The sequence below is a fragment of the Hemitrygon akajei genome, chromosome 6 (genome assembly GCF_048418815.1).
Source record: "Hemitrygon akajei chromosome 6, sHemAka1.3, whole genome shotgun sequence".
Lineage (NCBI taxonomy): Eukaryota > Metazoa > Chordata > Chondrichthyes > Myliobatiformes > Dasyatidae > Hemitrygon > Hemitrygon akajei.
Window position 1 is genome coordinate 83,708,497 of NC_133129.1, and position 16,182 is coordinate 83,724,678.

General features: G+C 41.6%; 1 protein-coding gene across 2 annotated transcripts in view; it reads right to left on the reverse strand.

Annotated features, from left to right (window-relative positions):
- ift74 (intraflagellar transport 74) overlaps nucleotides 1-16,182 on the reverse strand; it is a 242,813-nt gene that overhangs the window by 19,299 nt on the left and 207,332 nt on the right. For both annotated transcript variants that reach the window (XM_073048695.1, XM_073048694.1), the window contains exons 16-17: nucleotides 15,233-15,396; nucleotides 14,062-14,187 (exon numbers count right to left, since the gene is read on the reverse strand). In XM_073048695.1, the coding sequence (XP_072904796.1) occupies nucleotides 14,062-14,187; nucleotides 15,233-15,396 (290 nt within the window). The remainder of the gene's footprint in view (nucleotides 1-14,061; nucleotides 14,188-15,232; nucleotides 15,397-16,182) is intronic.

The following is a 16,182-nucleotide window of genomic DNA, read 5'->3' on the forward strand; positions in this document are numbered from 1 at the left end:
GAGGTGTTCAGACAGGTTAATTCATTACACATTGCATTAAGGTAGTACAAGGTAAAACAATAATAGAATGTAGAATAAAATGTAATAGCACAGAGAAAGTGCAGTGCAGGTAGACATTAAGTGCAAGATCACTAGCTGGGTGGGCATTGACATTCGCTCCATCCTCAACTAGCAGGATATCCCAGTCACCAACCATTTTAATTCAATGCCCATTCCCATTTTGATGTGTTGCCATGTCCTCATTAACTGCCACATAGAGGCCACTCTTAGGTTGGAGGAGCAATACCTCTTATTTCATCTGGGTAACCTCCAAACTGATACCATGAATATCAATTTCTCTAACTTATGGTAATTTCTCCTCCCTCTCCCCCTACTCTCTTTTCCTATTCCCCATCTGTCTCCCTTCTTTTCTCCTCACCTCCCTCTGGTACCCCTCCTACTTCCCTTTCTCCCACCATAGTCTACTCTCCTCTCCTACCTTTTTCATCAGCCCTTTACTTTTTCAACCCATCACCTCCTAGCTTCCCACTTCCTCCCCCCTCCCACGGTTTTGCCTATCACCTTATACTTCTTTCCCTCCCCCACTTTCTTCTACATAAGAAATAGGAGCAGGAGTAGGCCATCTGGCCTGTCAAACTTGATCCGCCATTCAATAAGATCATGGCTGATCTGGCTATGGACACATCTCTACCTACCTGTCTTTTCCCCATAACCCTTAATTCCCCTACAATGCAAAAATCTATCCAACTTTGTCTTAAGTATATTTACTGAGGTAGCCTCCACTGCTTCATTGGGCAGAGAATTCCACAGATTCACCACTCTCTGGGAAAAGCAGTTCCTCCTCATCTCCATTCTAAATCTACTCCCCCAAGGCTTCTTCCTGCTTTGTTTTCAGTCCAGATGAAGAGTCTCAGCCCAAAACATCAGCTCTTTATTTATCTCCACAGAAGCTGCATGTCCTGCTGAGATTCCAGCACTTTGTGTGTATTACATTGGCATGGACTCAATGGGCCGAAGGGCAAGTATTTGTGATGTATTGCTCTATGGCAATTACTGAAATAAAAGTTATTAAGTGATAGCATCTCACAGTCAACCGGGTATATTGAGTACTTTGATGATCACAACACAAAATGGGAAGTGTTCAGTTTGTGCATAGAATGGCTTGAGGTGCTCTTCAGGAATCAGAATCAGTATCAGAATCGAGATTATTATCACTGACATATGTCATAAAATTTGTGAATAATGACATGAAATAGGACAATTAATATCGTCAAAGTAGAGGGTGAAGGTGAAAAAGTGCTCACTCAGAACGAAACTAGAATATTTATCAAAAATATGTTGGTTGCAGTGAAATGATGCGGTGTCAGAACTCAGAGGTAAGAATGGGGTAACCACTTTGATGGAATTGAACCAGGACCCCAATAGTCAGCAGGAATTAAAGGATCAAATATGTAATGAAATCACAGATATGGGAATAATAGACTTGTAAAAGTAAGTGATGTTAACTTCTCTGATATTGACTGAAACTGTCTCAAGTGTCAAGGGATTAAACAGGTTAGAATTTGTTTAGTGACGAGAGGTTTTCTCAATATGTAGATGGTCCAACAAGAGAAAGGGCTATACTCAGCTATCTCTTTGAGAATGAGGCTGGGCAAATGGCCAAAATATCAGGGGACTCATGACCATAATTTCATTAGTTTTAAAATAGTTGTGGAAAAAGACAAGACTAGTCCACAAGTTAAATTCCTTGATTGAGTTAAAGCTAATTTTGAAGGCATTGGACAAGGATTTGTAAAAATTGTTGGGAAGATCAACTTAGCAAGTAAGCAGTTATCAGATAACGCACATTCAGTAAGAAGGAGGCTTCCATGTGCCAGATAGAGAGAGTTCATCGAATGTTCCTGTAAGAGTTAGGGGCAAGGCTGCTCACACAAGGGTACTAGGTTGACAAGGAATATTGAGGCTCTCTTTAGGAAAACAAAGAGCTGTTTGTCAAACATAATCAGCTAGGATCATGTGAATCCCTTGAGTAGAAGCGATGTCAAAGAACAAAATTAGGAAATCAAAGTATATCCCTAGCAGATAATACACTTACATAATCTTTTAAGTTCTCCTTTATCTTAAGAGCAAAAGGTTAACCAGTAAGAAGAGATCCCCTTAAGGATTACTGCCATTGTGTACATGTGGAACCACAGGAGATGGGCAAGGTCTTAAATTAAAACATCAGTTTTATAGAGCTGTAAAAATACCTCATGGTTCTTGAACTCAATCCCATGACTAATGAAAGCCAACACATCATGTGTCTTCCTAACTACCCTATCAACTTGTGCTGCAACTATGAAGGATTAATGGATGTGAGCCCCAAAATCCCTCTGTTCCTTCCTACTGTTGAGAATCTTGCCATTAACTCTCTATTCTGACTTCAACTTCTAAAGTGAAATATTTCAGACCTTTCTGGATTGAACTCCTTCTGCCACTTTTCAGCCCAGCTTTGCATCCTTTGAATACCCTGCTAAATCTCCAACTATCTTCTACACTATCCTCAACTCCACCAATCATCATGTCATCTGCAAACTTAATAGCTCACTCTTCCACTTCTTCATCCAAGTTATTTATAAAAATCACAAAGAGCAGATCCCTGTGAAACACCACTGGTCACCAACCTCCAGGCAGAATATGCTCCAACTACTACCACCCTCTCCCTTCTATGGGCATGCCAATTCTGATACCATATAGCCAGGTTCCCCTGGATCCCATGTCTCTTGACTTTCTGAATGAACTTGTCAAATGTCTCATTAAAATCCATAAATACCATAACCACTACTCTACCCTCATGAATTTATTTTCTCACTTCCTCAATTAGTTCAATCAGGCTTGTGAGGCAAGACTTGCTCCTCACAAAACTATGCTGACTATTCCTAATTAGTCTATGATTTTCCAAATACAGAGTAATTCTGTCTCTAAGAATTCTCTCTACTAGTTTGCTAACCACTGACTGGTGGTCTATAATTCCCAGGGTTACCTTTATAGAACAAAGCAATAACATTTGCCACCCTCCAGTCCTCTGGCACTATTTCTGTGGTCAGTGAGGACGAAAAAGTCATTGCCAAAGAGGCTGCAATCTCTTCCCTCTCTTCCTATAGTAACCCAGGTTATATCCCGTCTGGTGTCGGGGGTTCATTTATCCTAATGTTTTTGAGAAGTTCCAGCACATTTTCTCTCTTAAGGTCAACATGTTTCAGCATGTTTCAGACTGTTCAACACTAACCTCACATTACTTCCACCCACAATGATTCAACAGAATGTCCACCTTTCCTGCAGCTGCAATACTGCTAGTACTCACTTCTTTTTCCTCCCTCCCTGTCCGTTTTGAAATATCTGAACCATTCCTGAGCCATTGCTGCCCCTGTGACAGCCAAGTCTCTGTAATGGCCATTACACTGTAGCACCATGTACTGAACCATGCTCGAAGTTTATCACCCTTGTCCCTGATACTTCTTGCATTAAAATAGACACACTTCAACCTAACCAACTGAGTGCAATTTTGCCTTCTCAAGTCTCCCTCTACATGCTCCATCTACCTTTACACCAAATTCTCCCTCCACTGACCCTCATCACTCTGGATCTTATCCCCCTTTAGCAGTCTGACAACATCCTACAAGGTAGACTGATCTGGAAGGTTATATCACATGGGATCTGGGGTCATTGGAGAGCCAATATAATACAAAATGGGCTTGTTGGTAGCTCTTAGAAACATAGAAAACCTACAGCACAATACAGGCCCTTCTGCCCACAATGCTGCGCCAAACATGTACTTACTTTAGAAATTACCTAGGGTTACCCCATAACCCTCTATTTTTCTAAGCTCCATGTACCTATCCAGGAGTCTCTTAAAAGACCCTATTGTATCCGCCTCCAGCACCGTTGCTGGCAGCCTATTCCATGCACTCACCACTCTCTGAGTAAAAAACTTACCCCTGACATCTCTGTACCTACTTCCTAACACCTTAAAACTGTGTCCTCTCATGTTAGCCATTTCAGCCCTGGGACTATCCATATGATCAATGCCTCTCATCATCTTATACACCTCTATCAGGTCACCTCTCATCCTCCACCACTCTGAGGAGAAAAGGCTGAGTTCATTCAACCAATTCTCATAAGGTATGCTCTCCAATCCAGACAACATCCTTGTAAATCTCCTCTGTATCCTTTCTATAGTTTCCACGTCCTTCCTGTAGTGAGGTGACCAGAACTGAGCACAGTGCTCCAAGTGGGGTCTGACTGGGGTCCAATATAGCTGTAACATTACCTTTCAGCTCTTAAACTCAATTCCACGGTTGATTAAGGCAAAGCGTGGGAAAGTCTTCTAAAAGATGGTAGTGGTATTCCACAAGTATTAAGAATCTGGATGAGAATGTCGGTGGCATGACTAGTAAGATTAAAGATGTCACCAAAATTGGTGGTGTATTAGTGAGGTAAATTGACAAAGATTACAAACAGATCTAGATCAAATGGAAAAATGGCCAAAGGGTTGGAAAATGCAGTTCAACTCAGGCATTTTTGAAAGCTAAATCTGAGCAGAATGAATGCTGAAGAGTGTTGTAACATTTATACCTTGAGGTATAAATACATGGTTTGCTGAAGGTGGAAGTAAAGTTAGACAGTGATGAGGAATGTGTATGATAGATAGATAGATAGATACTTTATTCATCCCCATGGGGAAATTCAACTTTTTTCCAATGTCCCATACACTTGTTGTAGCAAAACTAATTACATACAATACTTAACTCAGTAAAAAAATATGATATGCATCTAAATCACTATCTCAAAAAGCATTAATAATAGCTTTTAAAAAGTTCTTAAGTCCTGGCGGTAGAATTGTAAAGCCTAATGGCATTGGGGAGTATTGACCTCTTCATCCTGTCTGAGGAGCATTGCATCGATAGTAACCTGTCGCTGAAACTGCTTCTCTGTCTCTGGATGGTGCTATGTAGAGGATGTTCAGAATTATCCATAATTGACCGTAGCCTACTCAGCGCCCTTCGCTCAGCTACCGATGTTAAACTCTCCAGTACTTTGCCCACGACAGAGCCCGCCTTCCTTACCAGCTTATGACACCTGAAATCTTGATGATTTGGGTCATTGAGTACAATAGTTGGTATATCACATTACAGCTGGTGAAATCACCATGCTATAAGAAGCAACACACACAAAATGCTGGTGGAACGCAGCAGGCCAGGCAGCATCTACAGGAAGAAGTACAGTCGATGCTTCAGGTCGAGACCCTTCATCAGGACTAATGGAAAAAAGAGACTGTAAGAGATTTGAAAATGGGAGGGGGAGGGGGAGACCCAAAATGATAGGAGAAGACAGAAGGGGGAGGGATGAAGCCTAGAGCTGGGAAGTTGATTGGCAAAAGGGATACAAGGCCGGAGAAGGGGGAGTATCATAAGACAGAAGGCCTTGGAAGAAAGAAAGGGGGAGGGAAGCACCAGAGGAAGATGGAGAACAGGCAAGGAGTTATTGTGAGAGGGAAAGAGAGAGAAAAAAAATTTAAATTAAAAATTAGGGATGGGGTAAGAAGGGGAAGAGGGGCATTAATGCAAGTTAGAGAAAGCAATGTTCATGCCATCAGGTTGGAGGCTACCCAGATGGAATATAAGGTGTTGTTCCTCCAACCTGAGTGTGGCTTCATCTCGACAGTAGAAGAGGCCATGGATTGACATATCGGAATGGGAATGGGACGTGGAATTAAAATGTGTGGCCACTGGAAAATCCTGCTTCCTCTGGCAGACAGAGCGTTGGTGTTCAGCGAAACAGTCTCCCAGTTTGCGTCGGGTCTCACCAATATATAGAAGGCCAAACCGGGAGCACCGGACGCAGTATATCACACCAGCAGACTCACAGGTGAAGTGTTGCCTCACCTGGAAGGAACATCTGAGGCCCTGAATGGTGGTGAGGGAGGAAGTGTAAGGGCAGGTGTAGCACTTGTTCTGCTTACAAGGATAAGTGCCAGGTGGGAGATTGGTGGGAAGGAATGGAGGAGACGAATGGACAAGGGAGTCACGTAGGGAGCTATCCCTGTGGAAAGCAGAAAGTAGGTTGGGGGGAGGGAAAGATGTGCTTGGTGGTGGGATCTGGCTGGAGATGGCGGAAGTTACGGAGAATTATATGTTGGACAGGGAGGCTGGTGGGGTGGTATGTGAGGACAAGAGGAACCCTATCCCTAGTGGGGGGTGGTGGGAGGATGGGGTAAGAGCACAATAACTCCTTGCCTGTTCTCCATCTTCCTCTGGTGCTCCCCTCCCTCTTTCTTTCTTCCAAGGCCTTCCGTCCTATGATACTTCCCCTTCTCCAGCCTTGTATCCCTTTTGCCAATCAACTTTCCAGCTCTTAGCTTCATCCCTCCCCCTCCTGTCTTCTCCTATCATTTCGGGTTTCCCCCTCCCCCTTCCTCTTTCAAATCTCTTAGTATCCTTTTTTCCGTTAGTCCTGACGAAGGGTCTCGACCCGAAACATTGACTGTACTTCTTCCTATAGATGCTGCCTGGCCTGCATTTTGTGAGTGTTGCTTGAATTTCCAGCATCTGCAGATTTTCTCGTATATGCTATAAGAAGGACGTGATTAAGCTAGTTAAGATGCAGAAAATATTCACAAGAATGTTGCCAGGAGATATTAAATTATAAGGAGTGATTGGACCAGGTTGTTTTTGCTGGAGATTTCCACCAATGGAGCCATCAGCTGTTCACAATCAGTGCCACACAAGATGGGGTCAGAATGACCCATGATTGCTGAATAAATAGAAACAGAGAAACATAGAAAATAGGTGCAGGAGTAGGCCATTCGGCCCTTTGAGCCTGCACCGCCATTCAGTATGATCGTGGCTGATCATCCAACTCAGAACCCTGTACCTTTCTCTTCATACCCCCGATCCCTTGAGCCACAAGGGCCATATCTAACTTCCTCTTAAATATAGCCAATGAACCAGCCTCAACTGTTTCCTGTGGCAGAGAATTCCACAGATTCACCACTCTCTGTGTGGAGAAGTTTTTCCTCATATCGGTCCGAAAAGGCTTCACCTTTATCCTTAAACTGTGACCCCTCATTCTGGACTTCCCCAACATCGGAAACAATCTTCCTGCATCTAGCCTGTCCAATCCCTTTAGAATTTTATACGTTTCAATAAGATCCCCCCTCAATCTTCTAAATTCCAGTGAGTATAAGCCTAGTCGATCCAGTCTTTCTTCATATGAAAGTCCTGCCATCCCAGGAATCAATCTGGTGAACCTTCTCTGTACTCCCTCTATGGCAAGAATGTCTCTCCTCAGATTAGGGGACCAAAACTGCACACAATATTCTAGGTGCGGTCTCACCAAGGCCTTGTACAACTGCAGTAGAACCTCCCTGCTCCTGTACTCAAATCCTTTTGCTATGTATGCCAACATACCATTTGCCTTTTTCACCGCCTGCTGTACCTGCATGCCCACCTTCAATGACTGGTGTACAATGACACCCAGGTCTCGTTGCATCTCCCCTTTTCCTAATCGGCCACCGTTCAGATAATAATCTGTTTTCCTGTTCTTGCAACCAAAGTAGATAACCTCACATTTATCCACATTAAATTGCATCTGCCATGAATTTGCCCATTCACCTAACCTATCCAAGTCACCCTGCATCCTCTTAGCATCCTCCTCACAGCTAACACCGCCGCCCAGCTTCGTGTCATCCGCAAACTTGGAGATGCTGCATTTAATTCCCTCATCTAAATCATTAATATATATTGTAAACAATTGGGGTCCCAGCACTGAGCCTTGCGGTACCCCACTAGTCACTGCAATTTTGGATGTTAAGCAGTAAAGTAGCACAAAAATTTGTCTATTCACCTGGCAGAGGCAAGGGTCTTGAGTATTTGGCATACAAATTGCCTGTAATATGCAGTACAGCCACACTGGTTCAAGTTTGGGAATTTGATGGGTTGAATGCCCTAATTCGACTCCCAAGTCTTATGGACATTGAAATCTCCTACCTGGCCATCAATTATTGTAAGAAAGGAATGGATAATTTCCAGGTTTTGACAAATGCAACTTGAAATAAAATGAAGCATGCAGCATCAACAGATCTCACAATAAAGGGAAATTTTGGGAAGACAGCACTGGAAAATGATCAACTATTTGGATCATTACACGTTTAGTTGATTTTGAACCAAACTGAAAACAAGTAGTACATTATATCATCCAGCCTCTGAGACAGAGGCTAAAAGATTGACATATGAACTCAAAGAAGCAAGCTGTGGAATTTAGATTAGGCATTACCACAGAACATGAATTTCTTACAAGTTATTAAATAAACGTAAGTTCACAAAATACACTCCTGCAGGAACACACATTGACTCAGTACATGGTTCTAAGAGATTCTATATACCGTAGATGTCGGATTATAAGCCGCTACTTTTTTCCCACGCTTTGAACAGCTTTGAACACTGCGGCCTTTACTACGGTGCGGCTAATGCATGATTTTTTTTCATGCCGCCAAAAACATTTTGCCTCGTAACAGTAGACCAATAAAATTGATGAGTAGTTCACAGAGGTCCAATGAAATTGTATGATAAATCAAGCGCACTTTCACAATTAAATTATTGTAAATCAGTCATTTGTACTCACCCTCATCAACATGGAAAACACTCGAAGAAAAGCATTGTGCTGCCTTTATGGCAGTTATTTAGTTTATAATATTTTCGCTTAGTAATTCATTTGTTAGTATTTTCTAGTTGAATAAAGTATCTATCTATCTATTTGTTTTCTGTACATCCCGGGATACTATGACATCACATCCGGTTTCGCCGCGTCTTGTGGGAAATACCGGTTTGCGATAAACGGGAAGGTGGGGGGGAGCACATTAGCCGAGCACATTACCCGAGCGAAAATGCTGCTTTTAAGTTAAAGGCGATCAATAACTTTTCCTGGTAGGCTGCAGTATATATTTTTTTACGTCGTTAGGAGATATTGGAATGTTGTTCATGCACTGTTCAGTAAAAAAGTATATGCAACGTAATTTGTGTGTTACCGATACGTATGTATATTTAAAAGTAGCCGTGTTAGAGGCACGGTTCGAAAAAAAGCATTTGCAATATGTATTTGTTTATGTTACCATATGGATTTAATTAAAAGTTAAAAAATCCTCACGTGTAATAGCTTTCTGTGTAAATATCTCATATTACAACGTGGGACACCTGCGGCCTAAAATCCGGTGCGGCTTGTACAAGTACAAAATTGATTTTCTTTCTAAAATTAGAGCCAGCGGCTTTTAATCAGGTGCGCTCTGTAGTGCGAAATCTACGGTATATCAGAATGTGGTTCAGAAGGAAAGGTGGAAGAAAGGCAGCTACATCAAAGTAAGCAGCACAACAAATACTACAAAGGGAAGAAGCATTTGATCATAAAATTTGCGTGACATGAGCTCCAGGCCTATTGGATTTGATAAAATAGGACATCAGAGACGTTGAGCAGGTTGGTGACAGATTTAAAAAGGTGATTTAATCTCAGCACAAAATATCAAAATAAGAGTGAGAAAGACAGACTTTGAATATACTCCTAACGCGAGTCCCATAAGTGAAGAATCAGCACAAAGGTGATCATCAATGAATTCAGAGCTAAATGCTACATCAGTAACATCATTCGAACCTTCAATGTCAATACAAGTAACATAAATAGTTACGAATACAGAGGCTAGTGACACAGTTAAATTTATAAATTTGAAATTATGTTAAACCAGTCTAAAAGAACTGCAGATAAAACACACATTGTCTGAATTTATTGTGCTTTCCACTTACTAATCTAAATATTTAGTAAGCACATTCCATCAGAGAGGCAAAGAGCTGAGGTAGTGTTCATCCTCCAGTTCAGGAGCTTTGCACTGCTGTATGTTGAGGGGAAAATCTTCTCTCCCGTGTCTAATGATGATGACCAGCTACCTCATGGGCAATGAATACATTGACAACAGCTGTCAGAAGGTAGGAGTTCCAGGCTTCCCAGGATGTGTGGAACATGCATCATATATATGGCTCCAGATCCAATCAGCCAAGCATGAGAAAGGTGGCCTACACATTGTGTGGTTGGATCTTGCAAATGCCTATAGATCTGTGCCTCACCAGCTCATCAACTTTGTGATAGAGTTCTTTTACATTCTCGATTCATTAGGGTTTCCGATTACTTCAGGGACCTCCAGATGGGCTTCTCTTTTCGATACTTTACAACTCGGTACCGGGCAGCAGCTCGAAGTAGGCATTGCTATGGGGTGTTCCATCTCTCCCATCCTGTTTGTGGCAGCCTTCGAGATCATTCTTATTGGAGCAAGGCAGGTTGTTGGAGGGATAAAGCTAGTCAGGACAGAGGCTTCCTTTACTAAGAAGCTACATGGATGATGTCACAAGTATCCTTCAGATGGCTGTATGTACAAGGCAGCTGTTGAAGGGGCTGCACAAACTAGTGACATGGACAAGGATGAATATCAAGCCCTTCAAGTCACAAAGCCTACTCCTCCAAAAAGGGGTCAGAAGCAACATCACCTTTGTTGCAGGGGGCCAGAAAATCCCATTGTTGGCCAGGTAGTCCATTCAAAGTTTTGGGAGGAAGTACACCACAGAGCTCTCTGACAGGCAGATGGGGAAAAGTAGCACAGAAACACCTCACTGAGGGCCTGGTCAAAATTGACCAGAGTCAACTACCCAGGAAGTATAAAGTGTGGTGCTACCAGTTCACACTGTACCAAAGGGTGATGTGGCCACTGAAAATGTGTAAAACTTCGCTCATCAACAGCTGGTAGGATGGATGGGATAGCCAAATTGTATATCCAGAAACAACTGGGGCTGCCTTGGTGTTTCTTGGACATTGACCTCTTTGGGAAGAACATGTAGCAGCTGCTACTGAGATCTATCAGCCGGAGAAAACCTAACTGGTTGTTGAATAGAGGGAGCCCTCACGCTGGTGAGGAGTGCCAGTGCCCCAATTCATACTGCCTGTAAATGGAGAGCTCAAGCTGAATTAGACCATCAGCAGGCTGCAGCACCAAGAGGTTTGTCACGTTGTCAGTAAAGTTCAGGCTGGATATGCAGGACTTGGCTGGGGGAAGACAACATGTTTCTGGAGCAAGGCCTCGAAGAAAGATAGGAAAGCCATGGTACTAGAAGAGGTGACAAGGACAGTGCAAGAACGCTACAGGGCCACCAGGGAAGCCGGACAATATGGGAAAACACCATCAACAGGACATTCAGCTGGTCTAACCTGTGGAAGATCCCACAAGCCAGACTCAACTTCTTCATCAGGGCAACCTATGACATCTTGCCCTGCACCCGAAATCTTCACCAATGCTTCGTCACTGATGATAGCTGCCCCATGTGATACCATTAATGCCAACCTCCAACACATTCTGGTAGAATGCAGGACTGCGCTGTCCCAAGGGTACTACAGATGGCGTCATGACCAGGTCCTAAAGAAGTTGACTGATAGGAGATCCTAGAGACATGCAGTTGGGATGTGAGAAACAGCATTTCCCTAGTGGGACAACAATTCATTCCATTTGTAATGATAATGGCATTAGTAATGACCTTTCAAGAATCACTAGGTTCTGGAATGGTTCTGCAGTCTGGAAGACTGGAAAATTGCAAATGCCACTCCACTCTTCAAGAAGGGAGAGAGGCAGAAGAAAGGAAACTATAGGCCAGTTAGCCTGACCTCAATGGCTGGGAAGATGTTGGTGTCGATCATTAAGGATAAGATCTCAGGGCACTTGGAGGTACATAATAAAATAGGCCATAGTCTGCATGGCTTCCTCAAGGGAAAACTTTGCCTGGGAAATCTGTTGGAATTTTTTGAAGAAGTAACAGGATAGACAAAGGATATTTGTCTGACGTTGAGTACTTGGATTTTCAGAAGACCTTTGCCAAGGTGCCGTACTTGATGCTGCTTAACAAGCTAGAAGCCCTGATATTACAGGGAAGATTCTAGCATGGATAAAGCAGTGGCTGATTGGCAGGAGGCAAAGAGTGGTAATGAAGGGAGCCTTTTCTGACTGGCTGCTGGTGACTAGTGGTGTTCCATAAGAGTTTGTGTTGGGACTAATTCTTTTTACGTGATACGTCAATTATTTGGATGATGGAATTGATGGCTTTGTTGCAAAGTTTGCAGATGATATGAAGATAGGTAGAGAGTGAGGTAGTTTTGAGGAAGTAGAGAGGCTATAGAAGGACTTAGACAGATTAGGAGAATGGGCAAAAAATGGCATACAGAATAGAGTAGGGACGTGTATGGTCATGTATTTCGGTAGAAGAAATTAAAGGGTTAGCTATTTTCTAAATGAGGAGAAAATACAAAAAACTGAATAGAAACAGGACTTGGGAGTTCTTGTGCAGGATTCCCTAAAGGTTAATTTGCAGCTGGAATCAGCTGTGAGGAAGGCAAATGCAATGTTTGCATTCATTTCTAGAGCACAAGAATATAAAAGTAAGGATGTAATGCTGAAACTTTATGAAACCCTGTTGAGGACTCACTTGGAGTATTGTGAATAGGTCTGGACTCGCAATAGAAAGGATGTGCTGAAACTGAAGAGGGTTCAATGGAGGTTCATGAAAATGATTCCAGGATTGAATGGCTTGCCATATGAACAGCGTTTGATGGCTCTGAGCCTGTACTTAATAGGATTCAGAAGAATAAGACATGACCTCATAGAAACCTATCTAATGATGAAAAGCCTTGATAGAGTGGATGTGGAGAGGATGTTTCATATGCTGGGAGAATCTAAGAGTACAGGACACAAACTCAGAATGGAGATGAGGAGAAATTTCTTTAGCTGGAGAGTGCTGAATCTGTGGAATTCTTTGCCACAGGCAGCTGTAGAGGCCAAATCTTATTTAAGGCAAAGGTTGATAGATTCTTGATTGGTCAGGGCATGAAGGAATATGAGGAAAAGGCAGTTCACTCTAGTTTTTGTACTGTGTCATGTAACACCATGGTCCTGAAAAAACGTTGTCTCATTTTTACTATGTATTGTACCAGCAATTATGGTTGAATTGACAATAAAAAGTGATTTAACTTCACTTGAGATTGGAGCTGAGAGGAAAATTGGATCAGCCATGATGAAATGGTGGAGCAATCTCGATGGGCCAAATAGCCTAATTCTACTCCTATATCTTATGGTCTTAATTGTTGAGGTTGATAAGAGTGCTGAAGAGAGAGCTCCTTCAGGACTCCCTTCCAAAGACAAGAAATGGATCATGAGGGTAGATTTAGGCAGACAGCTACAATTCCCCACAGAAATCACATTATATCTCTCCACACAGGTATAGTACTGTGGTCAGTGGCAGTCTTCCTCATTGAGTTAACTATCCCACAGGAGGAAAGAGTAGAGGCTGCCCATGAGCTGAAGAGGCTGAAGTACTCAGACCTGGCAGCTGAGTGTAAGGAAGCTGGCTGGAGGACTACCATCTATCCTGTAGAAGCAGGATGCTGGGGCTTTCTCTGCCCTTCAATGACAAGGTTACTTTGTGATATGGCAGTGACTTTAGCGAGGCTCAGGAGGACCACCACAGAATTGGCTGAGAGGCAGAGAAGGGCAGCTGTTGGCTGTGGTTGAAGAGGAAGAACAGAAATTGGAAAACTGACTAACCCCACTGGAAGCTGCAGGGGATAACAAAAAGATGTCCTTGCCACTGCTCTACCACCAGGAGATGTACCAGGAATGAAACATCAATGAGCTGTGGTCCTGGTTGATGATCCTAAGCTGACCTAAGGGCACTGTTGGAGGTGCAGCAGGCAGCAACATCTTCCTGTAAATCTCATTGGTAGTTAAAACCCCACTGGAGAAATTACTTTGCAAAGGCAAGTATAATAAAAATTATCAAATAATTTAAAAACAGATTTTAATTTTTTTGCATAATATCACAATGTAAGGTATCTAAAAATATAAAACACCTATCTGAGATTACATGCAGACTCTCTCATCATTACAGGCTTTTTATAATCTCATTATAGTTTGAAGCAGTAATGGGCAGGTTAAATTACCCTTACCTGTGAATGGGTTTCATTTTCCTGTAATTGCATCTTCAGAATATCACTTTCCTTTAAGACCTGTTGCATCATCTTCTTAAAGGTGCTTCTGCATTTTGTCAGTCTTACCTTCTCCTCCTGGAGTTTCTGGAAACCAAGTGAAATGAAGAATTGTTGTTTACCATTCCAGGAAATAAACAAAATGTCCAAGTGCAGAGTTATTAAATAAAAACATAAAATAATGATGACCACATTTTATCCTTTCAAGATCATTTTGTAGGCCTCCATTAGTCTCGATAGACCATGGATTTTCACCTTGGAAAGTTTCCAGGGCGCAAGCCTGGGCAAGTTTTTTTTTAATGGAACACCAGCAATTGCCCAAGCTGCAAGTCTACCCTCTCCACGCCACCAATGTTGTCCAAGGGAAGGGCATTAGGACCCATACAGCTTGGCACCGGTGTCGTCGCAGAGCAATGTGTGGTTAAGTGCCTTACTCAAGGACACACAAGCAAGCCTCAGCCAAGGCTTGAACTAGCGATCTTCAGCTACCGAATGCCTTAAACGCCACGTGCCAACACTCAAGACTCATTTACTATCAAGACTAAAAAACTTATCTATCTCCAGGTGCTTGAAATGCTTGAAATCCGGAGTAACACAACACAAAATGAACGGCTGATTGTAGGACAGGAATACAACTGGTTAGATTTTTTTCAGCAAAACTATAAAACTCGATTTGCAGATTTTAATAGCCAATATATTTATAGTGCACTGGCATGACAGCAGGAAATAGCACAAGCTTCAATAATTATGTGTAGCCATGAACAACTAAGAAATATTTGAATAAAGATTTTTTAGTTTCTCTGAAAAACTAAAAACAAGTTCTTTGTTATAGAAAAAAGGTTAACAGAAGTAATGCAAGACAAAACAGTACAGAATTATTAAATACCATTTCACGGCAAAAATTAAATTAGATTTTTACACATTTGTGTAATATAGAGATAGAGCAAAACAGTTCTGTGACCAATATTCACTAATGGAAGTTACTTCAGCTTCAATCAAGGGATTTTGTATCTAAATTATTTGAATATACAGTATATTTAAAATAATTTTTTTTCACACATGGAACACATTACAGATTCGGTGCAAAACCACATCCAGTTATATCAATGTGAATGATTTCAAATGATATTACCTTTTTCTTCTCTTCTCCAGCTGCCTTTAGTCCATCTAGGTCATTATAAGTTTCTAGAGCAACTGTTATCTGCTGGATTTTTTCTTTTAAAGAACTCAGCTCAGCACTTATCTTGCTTTCAAGTTGTTCAACTTTCTGAAGATCTTGTTGGAGCCGTTGGCTCTCTAGTTAGTCAGATAGGAGGAAAGAGAAGATTATGGTCTTGGACATTATCCCCTCAGACTTCTAAGCAAACCAGAAAAATACAAGAAGTTACAGAATTTATCAAAAGCTGCAAGTTGAAATATTAGAGCAATATGCAAGATAATGTGCGGACTGTAATGGTTACACATGGTAAGAACATCTAAGGAATGCTGGTGTATTTAAAATGCTTTCTAAAGGAGGTGTAAATGACTTAATATTAAGTACACTGAAGATAGAGCATTTCTGGATAAAAGGGAAATACTGTATAGAGATATCAAGGTAAGGCAGAAAAAAATAGAGTTGAAATTGAGGATCAGGTTGACTTTTAAAGTAACACACATAAAATGCTGGAGAATCCTAGCAGGTCAGGGAGCATCTATGGAGAGAAATAAAGAATTGATGTTTCTGGTTGACAGCCTTCATCAGGACTTGTATCTGAATGGTGAAATATTCGTTACTTATGCTCTTATATTCTTAAAATATTAAATTATAAATATTTCATGCTCAGGAATTCTTTTTATTTTTAACTTTTTGCATAATCAATGGGTGTGACAGATCTTTCATTGCCCAGTGTGAAAGAATTGTTTTCTTAAGTGTTGCAAATGTGGTTGCACTTTCATCAAATCCAATTAGGATTCTAAAAAGCACAGTTCTAAAAAACTTGTATTTATTAAAATACTGTATGTAAGTAAAACATGTTTTGGTGGTCTGTTTTATTCCTTTTCTACTTCTTTACAAATCTTTTGTTGAAGGGCTGGAATCTGACA